Below are 20847 nucleotides of genomic sequence, written 5' to 3'. Positions count from 1 at the left end.
ACTGGTTTTTCTTCATTTGATACATCAACATAAAAATATTGATTGGTGCAGCTTTACGATCCCAACGGCTTTGTTAGGGCAGTTAAAAAATGTTTCCCATTATTTCCCATATGATCAATAAATCATAAAACACTTCTTACAATCATACTTTTGCATGTTTATTTTGATACGCAAATGATTAGCTTTACAGTATATTTTGAGAGTAACATTCAATATGCTTAAAACAAAATCATACAAAAGAATCTGCATGTTGTCAAGCTTGCATATTCCATTGTTTTTTTTCTTAAAATTGCAATACCATTCACATAATGAGTACAAGAACTTTTAGACTTCAGAGTTAGTTAGGTTCATCAAAAAGAATTTGGCAAACACCCTTTTTTGAATGTCATGCTCTTGCAAGCTGCAGTAACGTTTGATTTTTTTTTTAAGTAAGTGCAAAGATCTGTTTAGGTTTTTGTGTCACAAACAGGTAGTGGCATTGCAGTCCTTTTTTATGTACATGTTGTCGCTTGTAAGTCAACATTCAGTATTAGTAAGAACAGAATGACAGACGGAAAAAGCCTCTCAACTTGGGTGACTATATTTACATAAACATTATGTTTCCTTCATTTTTGGACAACAAATGCTGTCCTTTTATCAAATTTATTTATGTAAGTCCACTGACCTCTGTGGTTAGGAGTCTTTTAGGAGGAGTTTTATTTTTAAAGTTATAGTCTAAAACAAAAAGTTGAAATATGTCAATCCAACAACTATGATTATTTTTTCAAACTTGTTAGTAGGTTTAATTTCCCTGACATCGCCTAAACATTAAATGGATAAAAAGAGCTTCTATCTGCCAAGTATAGTTCCTCTGGACTACAAGGTTACTTCATTCACACGTTAGTCTATAAAGGCATTAGCTATATCCAGTCCTGAATATTTCACCTCCTAAAACAACTAACCACTTCGTCACTCTTTTTTTTCCCACTGTACGCAATATAATCTATAGCACCTACAGTAACATTTTCCACGTGACAAGTACACTCCAAGGACTGGGGTCTCAGCTATGACAATTAAAGGTTTGTGCTTTCAAGACATTCCCTGTATGGAAAAAGCAAAGGGGTGTGATACTTTATCACGGCCAGAAAGGGGCACTGTGGGCCCATCAGAACACAGAACCCCAGTGCAGATAAGGCAACAAACTGTACATTACCACATGGTATGAGGACATGAGGTAAGTGGCACATAGATGAGAAACCACACCTATAACATGCCCTAAATGAGAACAAACAATATTAGTAATATGATCTTTCTCTCAGGTCCTCTTGTACACATTTTGGACGTAAGACCACTAGCGTAGGGGATATTAAACTAAAATGCATACACCCAAATAGATCAAATTATATTTCATATTTCAACCCTCAGAAATATCAGCTGGATTTTAACAGAATACAAGCCTCCTTGTACGACTGTCCACTCTCTTGACTCCCCCTCTGAAAGTCTGAGAGACGATGAGAACAGATAATAAGACAAGGCCATTGAGAAACAGTAAAGAAACCTTAAAAACTAAAAGGGATCCCAAAACACCACTTAACCCAGGTCTTATTTTTGACATAAATGTATGGCGGAATTGATATTTAACAGTTGAAGTCTCTTCTGGTCCTTTCTTTTCCCTTCACAAATTAATCTTTTTAGTGGAAGACGTTTGATTGCAGGAAGAGGCAACAAAGCACAGCCCCTCACAAGCTCAAGTCAATGATGATGTGCTCAAAGATCTGTGTGTTTCCCTTGAAGCTAGAGGTGAAGATGAAGTCCCTGCGATCAGTGGAAACTACAGTGAAAGAACGTGGCGCCTGGATATACACCTCCTTGAAGCGGTCAAAAAGTTTGTTCTCATCATCCCACAGGTAGATCTGTGAGAAGGTGTAATCACTTCCAAGGGCAAGGTAGTAACGTTCTTTAAAAGAAAATGGCTGGAGAATCATGGAGCCTCGTGAAGGCAAGGCCTGGATCTCTGCAAATTGTTTGGCACCCCAACATAGAATTTTAGAGTCACCAATATAGCGCGTCATAGCCAGGTAGAGTTCCTCCTTGATCCGGAAATGCTTAACAGCTACAACATCCTCCATGTTGGGGATCTCACCTTGCAAGATAAACTTCTGGTTGCTGCGGCTCCACTGATAGATCACAGGCACCTGTGAGCGACTTGCCAAGATAAGGTGGGCCTTCCCATCCAAGTCCAAAAATTCTGCATCTGTGTCACGGTACCACTCATGCAGCGACTGGTATGAATAAAAGCCCTTATCATTCCACTTATAGAGGGTGGACAGGCCCGCTTTGGAGCTGTCAGCAATCACAAAGAACCAGTCAGTGCCAATCTGGAATGCTTCAATGTCATTTGGCTTGGAAATCTTGGACACTTCAATGTCCTGAAACTTGCTGAATCTGCTTTGGTCCTCATCAAACTTGTAGATGTGGGAACCACCAAAGAGCTGAGCCACAATGACAAACACTTGGTCCTGGATGACAACAGACTTGCACCCCACAATGGACTGACCTGGAAGGCAGGGAAAAGGAAATAAACAGGCCAATAACGAATAAAGCTAAACCAAGGTATTCTGAGACAGTTTGTGAGGGCATTGCCATACCTGTGATATTATCATAAGTCCTGAAATTCATTTCTATGTGATCCCATTGGAAAACCATACAGCTCTCTGCACTGGGAGCAGCAATAGTCACATAGACATCATTCTTATAGCTGAATGTGTCAACAGACAAAGACTCTGATGCCACTGACTGATGGAGGATGAAATCTGTGGAGAGGCACATTCTGAATTAAATTTTCCATGAACAAAAATTCGAAAAGCAAAGCCAAATTAAAAGGATAAACAAAGAAAATTGCACTTTTCCCTTTTATTTACCCTTTGTCAAATTACCCACATAAGTTGCCTGACACTGGTGACAGCTAGAATAAAGACAAGGCCAACTGGCTCAGGTGTTTCTCACCCGTTGAGATGCACTCGTTATGCAGGCTGGTCATATCATTGAGCCGCTTGTCCTTCATGTCCTCCGGTCCAGCACATACGACATCCGACACTGTGGCATTGGTATTCTTCAGCCACGTCATCAGCCACTTGGCGCGACAGTCACACTCAAAGGCATTGCCTCGCAGGTCCCTGCAGAAGAGGAGTACTGTATATCATTGCAAGTAAACAAAAAAAACACATGCTAGAGGGCATCTTGGAAGAAAAAAAACAAGGAAAAGGAAGAAGATATGTATGGGACCAAGGATACATTTTTGACAGAGATCATGAAAAAGGAAACAGAGGACACTATTTGCATACTTTCCCAACACTTTTAACAAACAACAAACTTACAGCTCTATCAATGAGTCCAAGTCAATGAAGAGGTCCCGGGGCAATGCTTTAATGTTGTTGTTTGCCAAAGACCTAGAAAAAACAACAATGAATCAATACAGAAAATTGCACCTATTTAGAATATAATAACTCCATTACAGGAAAATGGAAAAAATATAATTCACATTTATATTATTCTGGATGACTCTGACTTAACAACTTAATATTATGACTTTATAGCTTATCTCCATTAATGTTTCACACCATTACCCCTGATCCAAAAAACAAACAAACAAAAAAAAAACAACAGTCACTTATGTAGCATCACTGAAAATTGTGAAATTGCTCATATTAAAAATTTAATAATTTCAACAAAAAACATTAAAAATGAGACATTTTAACAGTGTTGGAAATGATTTTAAAGGTTGGAACATACAAGTGAGTCAAGTCCCTGAGTCCTCTGAAGGCATATTTGGCTGCAGTTTCTATCTTATTACTCTCAATGAACCTGTGAAAGATAAAGCATGTTAGTGACAAGACTCTGGTATGGAAGTCCCTAACTTGAACATTCAAAAAAAAAAAATTCAGTTTAATCAAGCCTGAAGTTATATCAGCAACAATATGGATCCAGAATTGTAACATTGTTATAAGTGTTATCATTATTGTTATTATTATTATCACAGAAATTGATTGTGGGCAAATGAGTGGAGATTCTCTGAACCACTAGAGGGCGTACAATCAATATTTTCCTGCCTCATTCACTGTCTGCAAGACCAACATCCAACCACATGCAGTAACCTCATGCCCGCATAATAACACTCCTTGAGGACTATTTTACTATGTAAGATTAAAATGTGTAGCTGTATCCAGTCATACCTGATTAATGTTGTACACATGTTGTGTTGCCAACATGTTTATTTATTACTCTAATTAACTGAATGTCTTTGAACTACTTTGATTACAGAAAAAAAAGAACTACTTACAGATACTCCAGATGTGGAAGGCCTGAGAATGCATCATCCCTTACAGTTGTAAGAGAATTGGAATTCAAAAGCCTGTAATAAATAATACAATTCACATTAACAGATGCTGGCTGCCAAAAAGTGAACTGTTTTATGCATCTGTCTGAAAAATATGAAATTTGAAATCAAGATTGGGATGAGTAATTATATCACTATAACTTATGGACTTTTTTTTTGCCATTTCCCATTTTGTGGTCCTGGAGAATGTCAAGCATAACACATATTATCAAACAAACTGTATGCAAAAAAAATAGTGAGCCCTGCCACACAGGGGAGTAAACCAACGATACTTATATTGCACTAAAACGTAACTCCTCCTAATTCAAAATACAACATGTAAAAGACAATTATCAAATGAAAATGATCCATTAAGGAAGGGAACACTAATCTTTGGAAGCTGCTGTACTTCCACTACAATATGTATTTAGCTGTAAATCACCATATGTGTTATGACTTTTGTTAAATGCTCTAAATGTGCCACGCCTTTGCTTCAGCTGGCATCATAGCTTCCACTGGTGGAGTAACGAAGTAAATTGATGGCCTCTGGTAAGTATGACATGCCAGCCCTTTTTATAACCTTCCTTGCTTTACATGCACCAGACTTACTCTAGACATCAGACATACTCTTTCTGTATTAAAGTAATGCATAACAGAAAGTTACCTACTGGACAAATGTGTGCTGCAGTTTATTATTTCTGTGTAACTACAGCTTTAGACTGATCTTTGACACAATAAAGCTACACCTGATACATTTGCCATGTTAAAAACTCACATTGAAGGCATGTCTGAGTTTTTAAAGTCAGCAATTTGTTTTGAAATCAATCTGCACATTTTTGTCCCAACAGGAGCCTTTGCTACAAGGCAAGGGTAACTCCTAAAAAAAAAAAAAAACAAAAACGCACAACACAGAGGAATGATATGTGCTTAGGTGCTCTTACAGTAGCTGGAGAGATGGCATGTGGGCAAACATTGCCTCTTTGACCTCGGAGAAAGTGCCATTGACGATACTCCTGAAAGAAAGAGGCAGAAACGCTGAACATAAAACCACCAAAGGAAAATAAATGCTGAAAGGACTGCAATGCCTTTCAGCAAGCTCTTATTACAGTTCTGTTCATTATTAAAAAATACAACCAGAGACAACTGGAATGTAATAATCTTAGATATTGCTGTCTATTTTACATGCATATTAGGTGAAAACATATTACTACTCACAAGGAACTGATGTCGTTGAGGCTAAACCTTGGCACATAGGAGGACCCGACGCAAATGATGGACTCCCTGGAGCAGCTGCATGTTGAAGGACATCGGAAAACCTTCTTTAAATGACCCGGTTGAGAAAGGAAGCAGAGCGACACAGAAAACAATGCCCAAATCTTGAGAGTTGGCAGCATCTTTCTTGCCGGGCTTGCATGTGTGAGCTTTGCTGTGAGCACCGATCGAGGCAGATGGCACCGCGCGTTTACACCCTGCACCATGAAATGCTGCACTGGCTCCCTGACATCAGCAAATCAGCTGCAGCTCCCCTCCGTCCACTTTCATTATTTATTAAGTCAGAGCTCCGGGCGGATAAGTGTTGGTTAAACAACCATGCGCCATACATCGGAAAAAATAAGCCTTTATTAGATTGCTTGTGGCCGCCACAGTAAACCCGGACATAAAGGCTGCTTTCAAAGAAGCGCTTCAAACATTGCTCTGTAAATATAGATGGCATTCATCAAAATAAAGACTAGTTTTACTATATTAGCGTGTGTGGTCAGGCTAGTATAACAGATTTCCAAAATAAATTTCGAACGACGTCAGTTGTGTACACATGCACAATTTGGTGCCATTTTTTTTACAAAATTTGTCACGTATCTTGGTTATTTCTGGTGGTTTTGCAATATAGGTTTGTTCAAAACATTTAAAAACAAATGCATTCGTAAATCTCTTAATGAAGCAAACCAGTTTGACCAGGAAGGAAGTGATATATTGTTACTAAGGGAAATTTAAATACAGTAAGGTGTACAGTACCCCTCCTCCATACAGAGGATCTCAGGGGCGCATAACTGCAGCACCATGGACAGCGCCTCTGCTCAGCTGCTGGAGCTTTTAAACTGAATACAATGGCTGTCTGAGCAGCTGCATAGGCTTTCAGAGTATACAATACAGTATATGTAGAGACATCTGCATTCACATAAGGTCGTATTTATCAAACTGCTCGAAGTGAAATGCTGGACTTAAGTGAAAGATAGAAATCTTTAGAATGAAATCATAAAAAGGGGGTTCAAAAGACTAAAAAAACATATAGTGAGCTCCAGGTGGCTCTTAAACAGGACTGCACACGATACTAATACCAATAACAACAGCAACACGTTAACTGGAGCAATAAAACTAAAAAAAAAAAAAAATTAAAAAAGGAACAACATCAAATAATTGTTGCAATCAAATTGACAACCCTTAACTGTCAACCTACAACAAATTGAAGTAATTAAATGATCCATCCATACATATATATCCAGTTTCTGATAATCTGTATACCAAAATATTTCAGCCATTGCATGTACAAATTGACACTTTAAATCATTATTGTATGTTTTAAACAATACTCTTTCACATTTCCAAATCTGACAAATCCCAGAATAAGAGGACCAGTTCTTAACTGCCCCTATTAAGATCTTTGGCTGCTAGATAAACAAGCTGTAACATTACATTTTATTTTGTTCTTTATTTATTTCTGCATTTAATTAAGGTGCAAAGCAGTTTCACTGACTTATCTATTATTTCAGTCCAACTTACATGTTATGAACATATTAGATTGTTTTTGTCACATTAGTTGATACTGGATACATTAGGGTTTCAATCAACATTTACATATATTTTGTGGATTTCTTTAACAGAGTGAGCAGTCTAGTACAGACTGCTTAAATCCTTTTATCTGTTTGGCTTTTCCTGCTCTGAGCAGACATGTGATTTATCGAATGATCAAGTGACAGATGCTCTTAAAAACAAACCTAGGTCAATACTTTTTATGTAAGTAAGAAGCTGAGTAATGCTGTTGACAGAAGCATTTTGGCCCCTATACACCAGCTAGGTCCCTACTGGTACCAGTCTGGTAATCCATGACTCTGTTGGTTTGGTAAAGTGTGACCCCTTTGGTAACAAGTCGGTTAATCTATGGCCCTGTTTGTACCACTATGGCACTCCATCATCGCTGAACTCTACCTGGCAGCTGCTGAGAGCTAGGAGCTAAGGGCCATTTGTCATCCAGCAGCATCCCTGGGGTACTTAGACTTATGATTGAGCGTGTGGAGTGCAGATTTCAGAGGGAATATTTTCAAAGGCAGCCTATTTTGGTGAGGAGAGAATGAAGTAGACAATAATTTAGGATTAAAAGAAAAAAGGGGCTGCAGGTGTCTTTTCCCATTTTAAGAACACATTTAAATGCTGATGATCAGCTAACTAACTTGGGTCATAATGTGGCATGTTTTCCCTGTGATCTTAACCTGAGCTGTTTCCATATTGCAATGCTTGACAGTTGATACACTGATAACTGGACTGCATAAAAACAGACCATGATGGCACGTGCCAGTTTCTCAGTGGGCCCTTTTCTGATTTACACACTGCAGCAGACTTGATCAATACGAGTGGGGGGGGGGGACAACAAAAAGTGACTGACTCCCCCGATTCCCCACAGCATCTCTGCAACCACAGCAAAAGATGGGGAGGCCTAGCAAACTGATGACAAAAGAGAGAAGGAAAAACCTTTTTTTTTTCTTCTGAGGCAGCAAACTCTGTTCAAACCAAATGTACCTTCCATATTCAGAATCAGTCAGTCATATCATCCACAGCTGTTATTACTTAATTCTGACCAGAGCTGATGCAACATTTGCTGCTGCAAAAGAAGCCAACAACATTGAGAAGATAGCTATTTTGTGAATGCCATCTCTGCTTTTCAGAGTGCTGCACTGTACCAGAGCTGTCAAAGTGTTTTTCCATTATATTTTGTTAATGGTTCAGTACAGCCTGGGAACAGTCAAAGTGTGCTGATACAGCACTCTCGAAATATCTATCAGACTCCAGTCCACTTTTCGAAGGCTGCTGGGTGGATTGGTTCTGCTGTTGCTATTGCAACACATGCATTCAGAACCTGCATAACCAGTTGCAAATGGAAAACCAACATATGCTGACTGTGTATTTTGCTGTACCCAAGCACACCTGGGCCCTGCACAGACGCTGCAACTACGGCAGACGGTTCTTCTAGTTTTGTTCCATAAATGAGTGTGTGAACTCCAAAACATGCAGCAGCATCTATTTCATAAGCCCAAACATTCAAACAAGCAATCAACGTCAATAATCCACAGCAGATGAAGGGAAGGGCACAGGAAGAACTTGGATAATGCAGTATCGAAATATAGATGAGTCAACAGTCAGTGAGGCTTTAGTAGGAGTCTATCCTTGTGCCTCGAGGCACTACTTGCTCTGCTTCCTAATGACTGAGATTGGAGAGCAGAGGGAATACGACAAAGGATGTAAGAAAACCTGATTAAAGATCAATTCCCCTGGTGAAGTTCTCACTGAAATCCAAATTTATCCCTTGCTGTTAAATACTAAAACACAGTGTAACAGTTAACCCCCCATCTCATGAATAGTTAAAGGGATAGTTTTTACAAGTGGCTCTGTGCGCAGCTCTTACGAGATATATATATACATATATATATATATATGATAACAGCTTTAGTTCCCTGTTGGAAAGGGCCATCTGACAGCAAGGTGTTTTCGTTTTTGTTTTTTTTTCTACTCCAAACTGGGGGCATGCAGACTGAGGATAATTCACACATACACCACCACTCCAAGAAATCCTAACTATCCCGTAATGGTCAGAAAGTACAAGTTCAGAGAACATTTCCTTCACTAAACACAGGAGTCACCTGTGTTTGGTCCACTTCATTGATCATCAGTTCCACAGCCTGAAAGTAAATGAGCTAATCCAATACACCGGGTTCAAATGGAATGGAGGTAATGGCTCAGCGGCTTTGTATCGCATTACACCACACTGCAGAAGACATGGAACAACATACTACATTATAAAGCTATATGGTTTCACATATCAATATTGTGGAAAAGCATAATGTGTTCCTAAAACAGAAACACAACCATGTGTGTGCCTTACATTACCAAAGAAAAAACGAGGAATCACGATTGTATTGCATAAAACTCTAAATCTGGCTACTTTACAGAACATTCAATCCCATAACTGCACTGCAGAGGCTTCAGGTGGGTTTAATTAAGAGAGAAGACACACAGGAAGTACAGGCCATCATAAATGGTAAATCCATAATCTATTCTGAGTCCAAAATCCATAACAAAGTAAAGCATTTTCAATATAGACAACAATGCAAGGCTTTGGTTTAACTATGTATTAGTGGTGAACAACCATATGCTCCCAAGAAGCATTTGTATGCAGCTTGTGTCCATACAATACCTACCAATTAGTTTCACAGAGGAGGGAATTAACCAGTGACATTAGCTTGTGTATTTTTTGTTTGTAATAAACACCTGCACGCCGTTTCATCGGCAGCTATTGCTTCTGCGCTCGAGTCTTTGACATTTTCATAATGTTTGGATTGATAATCCATGCGCAAGTGCCATTTAAAACATAAACCCGTTTCAAATTAGGATTAAAAGAAGTGCAAGCAGCAGGGGGCTGAAACTAAGAGTAACTCCCTCGCCTGTTAAAGTTTTTATTTCAGCTCCATCGGTCATTCCCCAGCTGTATCCTCCTCGCACGATGGAAGTGCTGGGGAACTACTTTTCGCTGCATCACGCTCTTTCTTCAGGGTCTTCAGGCACTTGTCAAGTCTTTTGATGCACAGCGTCACATCTTCCCGAGTGATACCTACAGCTGAAGCAGCATTAAGATAAGGACAGGGGTATGCCTCAGAGTGCGACATAAAGCCGCGGAACGTGTGCCCGCTTATAGTCTGCTCCTTGCCCAATGGTATTACCCTGGAAACATGGGTGAAAAACAAGGATAATGTGATAAAATAATGACCATTACACATGATGGGAAACAACTTCAATTTCTTAATTTTGACAACTATGACCTGGCTAAGGCTTAAACTATTCACTTGAGATATAACTACTAGTAATGCAGATCATACATGGCCTGGTTTGATGGCATCCCATCTGGCCAGGTAACCATTAGCATTCAGCATGTCATTTGTTTTATTTGAGCTCAGAGGTCCTCACAAGAAAGGCGTACCAAGATGTTGTTTTAGTAAGGTTAAAAGTTTAATTTACTGGTATGTTGTTACGTTTTTTTTTTGCATTTGCTGTACGATCAACGCACTGCAACCTGTAAGTGTTTCAGAGGTGGATATTTGAAGTGATAAACACATCATCTTTTGAGGTGCAGTATGTTTTTGAGTATCAAACTCCCCAATCGTGTAAACAATACGCATGCAGCTGAAATTTGGCAGAGTTTCACCACCGTCAGCACAGGTTAGACTCACTTTAATGTGAAATCAATTACTGGGCCGCTATTGGGACTATGGGGGTGAGAGAGACCATTATGGCAGAGACATGCATTATAATAAGATGTAGATCTCTGTTAATGTTGTGTGTAGCTCATTGTTGAGGTGAAGAAAGCAAGCTCTCTTGCACAGTATTCATGGTAAACACTGAATATACCTCATTTAATAAATGTGCGTCACATCCTGCAATAAATTAGACATTGTGTGTCAATGAGGCATAAATCTTAGAAGTCGATGCATCTCATTGCGTATGCTACTGAGATAAAAGATTTGAATACGCTCTGCACTCTGACCATGGGAAAATGCTCACTTGAAAGAAAACAAGAGAGGAAGGAGGGAAGTGAGGAGGCTATTTCTTTTAGGCTTTTTTGAGGCAATTGAGACACAAGTGCATTAAAATCACAACGTAAAACAAACAGGACGTAATAACCCAAATAAATCATTCATTCAGGATATTTAAAATATTTAGAAGGGCCCCCATGCTTGGTAAAAAACCACTGAAGGGAAAAATGGAAAACAAATGATAAAAAGCATTTTGGTATTTTGCAGCTATGAGTGACTGAGGCAGAAATAAACAATGAAGTTTGCAAATCCTCCTCCCTCCTGCTTAGAAATAACACTAGCAGTGGGAGCGAGAACATGGCTGTCACTCTTTGTGTCTGTTGTCTCAGAGGAGACAACACTGCTCTGTTGATCGTGATGGAAAATATCCCGTCAAATTAGGATGCTGCCCTGATAGGACGGGCAGTCTAATCACCTAAAGTAGTTTCCGCTCCACCAGATTCAGCAGATCCATCTGGCTGATTGCTGACTTCCACTGGCCATTTTGTTTGGCAATGCACAGCTCGTCCCGACATTTTGGAGGACATAGACAAAGCCAAACTGGACTTTTTGGCTCTCCCCATCACAAACACAGGCACCTCCATACCCTCTAGTTTTTCATTCCCTCCCCATTTTTTTGCCTTTTTAAAGTTTTCATACCTGGCTCCTGACACTTGCCGGGTGAACAACATAGAGCCAAGCTGAGTCACTGCTTTGTCGCTTTCAGCCTGGAGACCATCCAGAGACATGGCTGGAGGAGAAAGGTGCCAAATCCAACACACAAATACACAATTATATGACATTTCAAGTGATAAATACCAATACAGGATTAGAAATGTAGCTTTCTCAACACAAAAAACTCGAAACTAAAGTACATTGGCACGACATACAGTTTGTAAAGCTGCTGGTGTGTATCCAGTACTTTGTGCTTACCCAGTGAAATGGGGTTATGTGGGGTGTGAAGTAATCTCTCCCTGTGTGCAGAGGCTAGACTCTTCAGCTCCTGAGCCAGGAACAAATAAATCTCCTGCAGGACATGCACACACAGAGAAGACGCATGGAGAGACAGAACTGGAGGGAGCAGGGGCCATAAGAAAGAGCTATAAATAGCACAATGCTGCTTTCTTATTTTAGCAGCAGCAGCCTTGGTTTTATTGCTAATCAAGCAAATCCACTTGCAAGCAGGCTGGTCCATGCTCAAACCCCTCCCTTTCCCATTTAGTTATTCCCCCTGCCTGCCTGACTGTGTGCGTTTCCCTCCAACCTTCAGCACAAGCAACGTGTCCACCTCCTCTCCCTCTCTGGCCAGGATCTTCACTCCTATCACACATCCACCTCTGGGATCAAACAGATATGCAGAAGAGGAGGAACACATGCTTTTACCCTAAGGTTTTTAACATCAACACATTTTAAATATGCTGACAAGGTGTGTTTGGTTCAGAGTGTCAAAACAGTGTGTGGTAAGCTGAGCGAGGGCAGTGTACACAGATGTTAGGAGCACAGGCCAGGCGGCAAAGACCTGCACAACAACAAATAGCAGTGTTTTTGTTGCTGGCTACCAGCGCCAGATTCCCCAGTGAAGCATCGCACATTAAAGGATCTGCTCTCTGCAACAGTGGGTGTATGTGTGTGTGTCTGCTGCATACTCTGCTGACTCATACTTTCCTAATTTGAAAGCATCAAGAAGGAAAATATTTTCTCTGTCATGAGTCAAACACAAACAGCCTTTCAATGATGTCAAGTGTCTCTAAGTGTTCCTTGTTCTCTAATAACAATGGATGACTTTATTATCCCTGGAGAGGAGGGGTGCAAGTGGTGGAGAGAGTGCACGGCTACGTCTCTGCGGACAATAAGTGCGTGTGTGATGACTAAAGCCCATCCTAACCAAAAAGCACACATCATCTGCTGCTTCTTTGCAATATCTAGATGGTTTTTTTTTTAAAATGGTTACTTGAGGCTGTAAATGAATCTTAACAGATGAAATGTCTGAATTATTTAAAGCTTCTGACCCCATGGGGGGATGTGTGGAAATCACTCAGTTCTGCAGACACTATGGAAAATTGGTCCTGTACATTAAATATGCACGATGTGGACCCAGAGAAATCAATAAGCCTTGATGGCATTGTGTCATAAGAGAGGCCAGAGGTATTTCCTAGATGTATATTTCTGCTATGGAGTCAGATTTACACAGATTGCATTTTGGGTATTGCATGCCATCTTGTCAGAGTTTCATTTTAAGGTTTAGGTCTACTTTGTAATTATTACAAAATTTCACTGATGGAACTGACAGAAAACAACAGAAAACTAAATATTATCCATCTGAGGTTCTTTCTGATTAATGTCCTCTTCTAGCTTGTTCGAGATTAGACAAGAGTAATTTTTTTCTGTATTTCCCTGAGGTCTAAGCATCAACAGAAACAGATATAGTCCAGTACATTTACAGTACATTTATGGTACAGCAGCTCAGAGGTGTGAGAATGCTGCAGTGCCTACCATTTGAAGAGGGGGATGCTGCATTGTGAGCAAGTCTGCTTTAAACCAGGGAGCCACCAGGGGATGTTTTCTGAAACTTCTGGATCAATTTTATCCTCCTATAGCATACTCCCCCCTCAACAAAGCTCATTGCTCGCTGAAAAAGTCTCATTTCCCAGTCAGTATGCAGGTAAAGAGCTCTACACACTCACGCAGTCATAGCATGTGATCCACTGCAATTCAATACAACTTATGTAAGCGGTTCGTTTCAGTCTTCGGGGGAAAGATGTTGACACAGCACGCACAGAAACATATTCCGACTGAGGCTGCAGCTGTATTTCTATATCAGTTCATAATGTTTTAATCACACCATCTGGAAGCATCATGCAGATATCACAGCCTACCTGAAGTATGTGACAAAGTATGTCTAAAAGCTGATGTGTGCATGCATGTGCATCACCTTTCTTTCCAACAGGAGTTTCTTGTAGCCGCTGGCTCCCAGAGTGAGAAGAGTAATGAGGACGTCAAGGGAAGGTGAGGCCGATGCTCGACCTGGACAAAGACGGCCAACACGTGACTTTATTAAGCAGTAATAATAAACTAGAAACTGTCTGCAGTGTGCAAAGCTAATAATAGGTATAAATATGCACACCTTACATTAACCTTTTATGAACAATCAAAGAAACATCAGCAGCTGTAAAGTTGAGGCATTTCATGTAAGTTTATTGCAAATGATTCTGAACTTTAAACTAGAATAATTAACAATAACAAAAAGATAGAAAACAGATGGCTTTTCCTTTCAAATCCTAATTTCACACATATTTTAAAGATTATTACTATTATTTTGGGGGCTTTCCATATCTTTATTCTGATAGGACAGCTTTAGCATGAAAGGGGAGGAGAGAGGAAATGCTACGGGCTGGAATCGAACCCACAGCCACTGTGGCAAGGACATAGCCTTTATACATGGGGCACACACTTTAACAGGTGAGCTACTGGGTGCCCCTGACACACATTTGAAACACATTCGGACCAGATTTCATTTAAGGCTTTATTTGAGAGTTCTTGTACGGCTGCTTTCTGAGAAAAAAATTAAACACTGATGCCTTTTAGAAAGTTTATTTTCTTAATTATTAGAGAGTGTTTTGTCAGGCAAAAAAAGAACTCGTGTATCATTTTGGTGCTGTACATTTCAAGCAATGGCCATTTCTAATGATGGCTAACTCTTACTTACTATTACTAAAAAGCAGTGTTTGGATTCAGAGGCACTGAAAATAATGTAGCTGTCATTAAAAATACCCAACGATTAAAACATGCAAATGAAAAACATCATTAATTACATCATTACTGGGTTCATATCCTAAAATGCATCATATGTGGATGTAGTGTGGATGTAAATGTGCTCCCCATAACAATTGCAGAAAAAAAGAGAAAGTAAAAGGAAAAAAGAAAACAAAATTAAATACACATCCACTTATAAATTACCTCGATAATCTCACTATATGTAGCTCAATCACAGTATTGTTAAGTAATTACCTGGGTACATCTTGCTTATCTCCTGTATGAAGGATTCATCAAAACCTGCGATAATGGCGCCACCTACTGGAACCATGAAGTTCTTGTCCAAGCTCTGCACAAAGGCGTCAATTCTTCCAACACGAGCCCCCTGATGAAAGACGGCCAAGAAAACACTAAGCAGCCACCATCTGTCCCCAGTGAGAATAGTACGTGTGATGTAAACACGAGTCCAAATGCAAGTGAGGACAAGCACAAACATTCTACCGCTTCAAAATGCAAACGAGAGATGGATAGAGGATGACGGATACCAACCTGTTGTATAAGGTGCATGCATTTGGACGACTGTACTCCGTATGCGTTGTTAACTATGTGGGGAATGTTATGCTTGGCACACACAGCAGCCAGTTCCTCAAGCCTAAAAGACAAGATAATTAATGATAAGGAATGACTAATCTAATGAAATCCTTACTGATATTTATAAATCAATGACTGTGACATTTAGAAAATCCTAACGGGGGAAGAGTAAACAAAACTAACGGCCAAAATAAATGGGGCACGGATGCAACATGTCACGTAGGCAGGGCAGTGTTTTTTTTTTTTTTTTTTAGCTGCTACACAGACACCGTTTTAGTAGCGTGTGGTTGCTGCTGTTTTTGACTGGTACTGAGTTAAGTAGCTACAGGATGCATTGAATTTATTGATTTTTATTTGAAATCTAAAACCAGCCACTAAGTTGCTTTGCATTGCCTCTGATACAAGGTGTCTTTATCACCTTTAACAGATCTTACTTGTTTTTACACAGTTCTGTTCAATCATCACCTTTTGGAGGTGACGTATACAACTGACAATGCTAAAAATGTGGATGTTTCTACAAATCAGCTAACTATGCATGCTCCACACACATCTGCAATCTGACAGAACAGGAGATCCATACTATCAGCACAGTTTCAAAGTGGACACCAAAGATCAGCGTCACCATTTTAGCATCTGTCCAAATGTCTCCCCCTCTGTTCCCCAGTTATGACATTGAACAATGGCCAGAAATGTGTTGTGCAGAACATTATGGTGTCGCAGTTGACCTTTGACCTTTTGGAAGTCAAATGTCATCACTTCATCATTTTAGCATCGCAGACAATTGTGTCAAATTTTGTCACAATTAGCACATGAATTCTTAAGTTATGGCAAAAACATTTTTGTGAGTTTGTGAGGTTTCAGTAACACTTGATCACCTAATTTGAATCAGTTTGTCGTTAAGTTCAAGTGGATGTACGTGCCAAATTTGAGAACATTCCTTCAAGGCCTTCTTGAGATATCAAGATTACAGGAATGGGTCTGACAAGGTCACAGTGACCTTGATCTTTCACTGCCAAAATCTAATCAGTTCATCATTGAATCCAAGGGCACAAATTCAAAGAAATTCCCTCAAGGCTTTCTTGAGATTTTGCATTCACGAGCATGGGACGTCCCTAATGCTTCCACGGAGGCATGAAAAAAATCGACCAGCTGCGTAAATACAGCTCGTTAAACGTCAGATGTTGCGCCGTGTCCGTGCCACATCTATTTCATGTTACCTGTCAGGGACCCGCGGGGCAAAGCAGGACGTCGTTGAATGAACACACAAGATGTTCTCAGCTCCGAGCTCTTCGATCTTGTGTTCAACTGCCTCCAAGTCTGTCCGCAATTCATCACCTTCAAGAACATTCTCCACCACCACCGGCTCAAAGCCTGTTGAAACAGTCAGATATGAGCAGTCAGACATGAGCAAGCGACATGTGGGATCGTGTATGTTTCTGTGAGGAAGAAAAACAATTCACTAGCAACAGAAAGTCCAAGTCACATCAAATAATTATTAATGCAGCAGACACTGGATGTGAGGGTGACAGGGCATCGGACACTGATGTCATCATCACCTGCTGTGATCATGGCTTTGAAACAGGACTTCTGGTCAATGCGAGGCCAAATGATGTAGCGAGCCTTGGGTCTACGATGACGAAGGGTTAGAAAGCACAAAGTCAAGCTCATTCCTGTTGCCATGGGAACGACAAAGCAGCTCGCCACGCTCCGGACACCTGTCATCCAGAACAAAGAAACCATGCTTGTATTTTTTTTTCATTCACAACCTACAAGTAAAAACGCAAATTAACAAGGCACTTCACCGATTTTACACAAAGTAAAATTCCCGTCTCACCTTTCTTATGTGATCTGCTGTATTGCATTGTATGCAGCTTATTATATGTACATTATATTACACTGAATGTTCTTGAAAAGTACATTTTGCCCAAAGTTTGAATAAGATAAACACACCTGAGAGCTTTAAGATGTCCAACACAACTGAGTTGGTCAGTTTGTTGAGCAGACTGGATCCTGCAGCTTTGGGCTGAATAGCAGCGATGTCACCTGACCGTCCTATACCATGGATCAACCTAAACAAAACAGCCGAGTGTCACAACAGGAACTGTTAAACAACTTCCTAAACTTTGTGAAGCTTTCAAATCTAATACATTTAACATATCACTACTGAGCATTTGTATGACTCCAACTTCTGAATACACAAAAAAGGTGGTGCTGTTTGGTGAAGGGCATGAACACATCTAGAAAAAACAGGAAGGAACCGCACTCTTCTGTAGGAAAAAAAAAAGCCTTTATTACACTGACAGCTTCTAAAGGTACAACATGATTCAAAACTATTACTTCTTCACTAATGTGAAGAATGTGATGTCAACACTTTAATAATATGTTGGGTAGAGCCAAACCAATAGAGGAGGACCTTGAGTTGAGATTTTTGGGGGTCAAACTCATGTCTCAGGAACACAGTCAATGAATTTTCATGCTCATATACATAAATTGGTCACAATCCCTTAATAACAAAATTCATGGGATCCTTAAAAATGCTTCTTTTAAAAACAGCTGATGTAAATATATTCTTACATTTCTCAAATATGAATATCTGCCTCACAAATCCGGTATTGGTTAGCCTCCAAAGTTTAAAAAGCTGTCACAGAATAAAAACTAAAAGACAAAAGCATAAATCCACAACAATTAGGCTGTTTGCTGACATGATTACATATAACATTATGTTAAATAGAAAGTTATTGCCAAACTTGAACCTGTAATGTCGTCTCGCCACCAGGCTGGATGCCACACGGCCTTCCCTCTCTCCTACACCGCAGTTACCGAGAAAGTTATTGCTGTCCATCACCGCCAGCTCGTTCAGGAAGAGCTCTATGGTGCTCTCACTCCATCCCTCCTCTGGACACTTACCCTGCAACACACACATCATGAAAAGTTGATGAATCTGCAGCGATCTTAAGGAAACATGAAGGCAGCTGTCGACTTTACCTGCTCCAGTAAGTGTCTGATGAGCTGCTCATGGCTGCGACGGGCCTGGCTCCCCTGTCGGATGTAGGACGGCGACACGATCTTCTCACTCAGGCTGAAGTTTTCACTGTTCATCTCTGTCAAACAAACTTCATGTTATCGATAGCAGACAACTCTCAGGTGCATTGAATCTTTTAACCCTTTGAAACCTGGGGCAACATCATATTTCTCATGCTGCCTTCAGATGCCTTTAACAAGTATTTAAACCTTTGAACCCTGAGCATATTGGTGTGATTTCTTTCAAAGATATGGGCTGAAAGCAATAAGCAACTTGGTAACAAATGTGTCACAAATTGCAAGAAATTCATGATTTTAGAAAATTCTTTTTGTAAGCTAGGTAACACTGTCTAAGGAAGAAAGGATTGTTTTAATTTTTTTCTAATTTTCACAATGAAATAATTTAAATATAATTTCATAATATTTTTTTGTACTGTTTCATAATTTCTTGCTCATTTTTGGGGCATTTCTCCTCATTGCCTTCCTCCCATGTTTTTTTTAAAAAGATATCACGCTAATTTGCTTAAAATCTTAATTAACATCTTTCTATCATCACTTTCTTCCAAAATGCGTTTTTAACTGATGATTATTTTATCTTGTTTTAGCCTGCAGTTTCAATTTTATTGTAAATATTTTTTTTGTCATCCATTTGATCATCTTCTTTTACGACTACAAATGTTTTGACAGTCCTTTTATGTTCAGCTTTGTATTGCATTTTATGCAAGTTAATCTGCTACAAAAATAAAGTTATTCTACTTTAAGAACATTAAAAAGTAGCGCATAAAAACATGAAACTCTGGGATATAGCAGTGTTAAACAAGTCGTTACCAACCACAGAAGTTGTAAATAAGTCCATGCATGCTAAAGTTAGCTGTAAGCGCAGTTATAATTTAATAACCTGTAATCGAGGTATACCTCTTAGCAAAGCTGCTAGCAGCTATGCTAAATTAGCTAATGTTTTCACGCGAGAAAAGGGACGTATAGTTTCAGCAGGGCCGCTTTGGTGAATGATAGTTATTATATTTTCTTACCTACAAGCTGTCCCTTCGGACACCCCGTGTTTCACACCATCGACCAGCCTTACAAGCCTCCAAACTGCCAAAAACACATGAAAACAGACAGGAGGAAGAAGCAGCGTGAAAGTGCAGGGACTCTTCTTCTTCTTTGGGATTTAACGGCAGTTTACATCCTCCGCGTTGCATTACTGCCACCTCCTGGAGTTAGTTAACTCCTACAGTGCCCGGTTTGTCAAATTTTTCCAGTCGCTGATTATTATCCACCGATTTAGCCATTGTTTGCATTTTTATTTTTTATTTCCGATTAATTTGTGTTGTACCTGTATTAAATTTGACTTAATAAATCAGTTGAAAGAGAAAACTTTGTATAAAGGTCCTGCAGCGTAATGCAAGTAAGATTTATGACTTTTTAAGACTTCTTAAATGCAACTCAACTCAAAATTCAAGGACACATTTATTTTGCCAAAATGTTTATTATGACATAAAACATGAAATTTCTTTTGTCCAATGAAATGGTTAGATTATCTATGTCAAATGTTGAAATAAAAAGCCATTTTAAGGTGTCTACTTTTATTTGTATTTTTAAAGTATCTATTTGGCTTACCAAGAGAATGAGGAAACATCTAGCACTTCTGTCTGGGCTTTGGTTTGTTTTTCACCCTGCATGTACATCTGCTTGGATTCCCATCAAGGCAAGTTAAAGAAGATATATTTATTTATTTGTAATTTTAAAAAGATGTTACTAATTATTTTTGAGATTTTACAATGCAACAACAGAAAAAAAAGATTTTAAAAATCCTACCTCCCATATCTAAGCATTTTAAAGACTTTTGAAAGATGAATTTAAGTAATTTTCATACTAATTAAACTACTTTTCTTATGCACTACCTTTCTTGTTTAAATCAATGCTTTATCACAAATTTGATTTGTCTCTAAATGTAGTGAGAGCCAAGTGATTGACTGCTTATGCCACTGGAGCACCATCAATATAATAAAGGTGCATAAGAGAGACATGGATCAAGAGAGGAAGGGCAGGGGGCCCACCAAGAACCCTTATGCATAGGCCCCTGCTCTTTAAGAAGCTCACCAAACATCTTCTACCTTCTCCATTTCCACCATCCTCCAGCTTCCTCTTTCTCCTGTTAGCCCTAATCTTAACATTTCTTCCATCATGAATTTTCTGTCTGATAGAAGTTTCTGCAACAAGCACATGCTCTACAATTTTTTGGTATCTGACAATGATCTGGCTGGAGGGTTGAGAAGCCCCTCTGTAATG

At 39.4% G+C, this 20847-nt stretch overlaps 2 protein-coding genes across 2 annotated transcripts; both read right to left on the bottom strand.

The window, feature by feature from the left end:
* Positions 1 to 963: 963 nt before the first annotated feature.
* On the bottom strand, positions 964 to 5861 carry lgi2a (leucine-rich repeat LGI family, member 2a). The gene is made up of 8 exons (XM_042512374.1): positions 5570 to 5861; positions 5296 to 5367; positions 4319 to 4390; positions 3772 to 3843; positions 3357 to 3428; positions 2986 to 3155; positions 2628 to 2792; positions 964 to 2536 (listed from the first exon to the last, which is right to left on the bottom strand). Exons 1-8 carry the CDS (start codon positions 5830 to 5832, stop codon positions 1719 to 1721), a joined length of 1704 nt encoding a protein of 567 aa, XP_042368308.1. The 5' UTR covers positions 5833 to 5861; the 3' UTR covers positions 964 to 1718.
* Positions 5862 to 9114: 3253 nt separating this feature from the next.
* sepsecs (Sep (O-phosphoserine) tRNA:Sec (selenocysteine) tRNA synthase) lies at positions 9115 to 19696 on the bottom strand. Its single transcript, XM_042511806.1, has 12 exons — positions 19587 to 19696; positions 18520 to 18635; positions 18288 to 18442; positions 17485 to 17603; positions 17091 to 17249; positions 16752 to 16905; positions 15493 to 15595; positions 15199 to 15328; positions 14123 to 14214; positions 12124 to 12217; positions 11851 to 11941; positions 9115 to 10342 (listed from the first exon to the last, which is right to left on the bottom strand). The coding sequence occupies exons 2-12, from the start codon at positions 18631 to 18633 to the stop codon at positions 10096 to 10098; spliced, it is 1458 nt and encodes a 485-aa protein (XP_042367740.1). The 5' UTR covers positions 18634 to 18635; positions 19587 to 19696; the 3' UTR covers positions 9115 to 10095.
* Between the last annotated feature and the right edge of the window lie 1151 nt (positions 19697 to 20847).

The sequence above is a fragment of the Plectropomus leopardus genome, chromosome 23 (genome assembly GCF_008729295.1).
Source record: "Plectropomus leopardus isolate mb chromosome 23, YSFRI_Pleo_2.0, whole genome shotgun sequence".
Classification (NCBI taxonomy): Eukaryota; Metazoa; Chordata; class Actinopteri; order Perciformes; family Serranidae; genus Plectropomus; species Plectropomus leopardus.
This window is presented reverse-complemented; position numbering and strand designations above follow the sequence as displayed.

Coding starts and splice junctions, on each gene's coding strand:
- lgi2a (XM_042512374.1), bottom strand. CDS start 5,832: ATGGTGCAGGGTGTAAACGCGCGGTGCCATCTGCCTCGATCGGTGCTC. Junction 3,429..3,771: donor CTCAGGGACTTGACTCACTT/GTATGTTCCAAC, acceptor TGTTTTTTCTAG/GTCTTTGGCAAACAACAACA. Junction 2,537..2,627: donor GACTTATGATAATATCACAG/GTATGGCAATGC, acceptor CCTGCCTTCCAG/GTCAGTCCATTGTGGGGTGC.
- sepsecs (XM_042511806.1), bottom strand. CDS start 18,633: ATGAACAGTGAAAACTTCAGCCTGAGTGAGAAGATCGTGTCGCCGTCC. Junction 16,906..17,090: donor CAAAGCCATGATCACAGCAG/GTGATGATGACA, acceptor CTGTTTCAACAG/GCTTTGAGCCGGTGGTGGTG. Junction 10,343..11,850: donor CGGCAAGTGTCAGGAGCCAG/GTATGAAAACTT, acceptor CCATGTTTCCAG/GGTAATACCATTGGGCAAGG.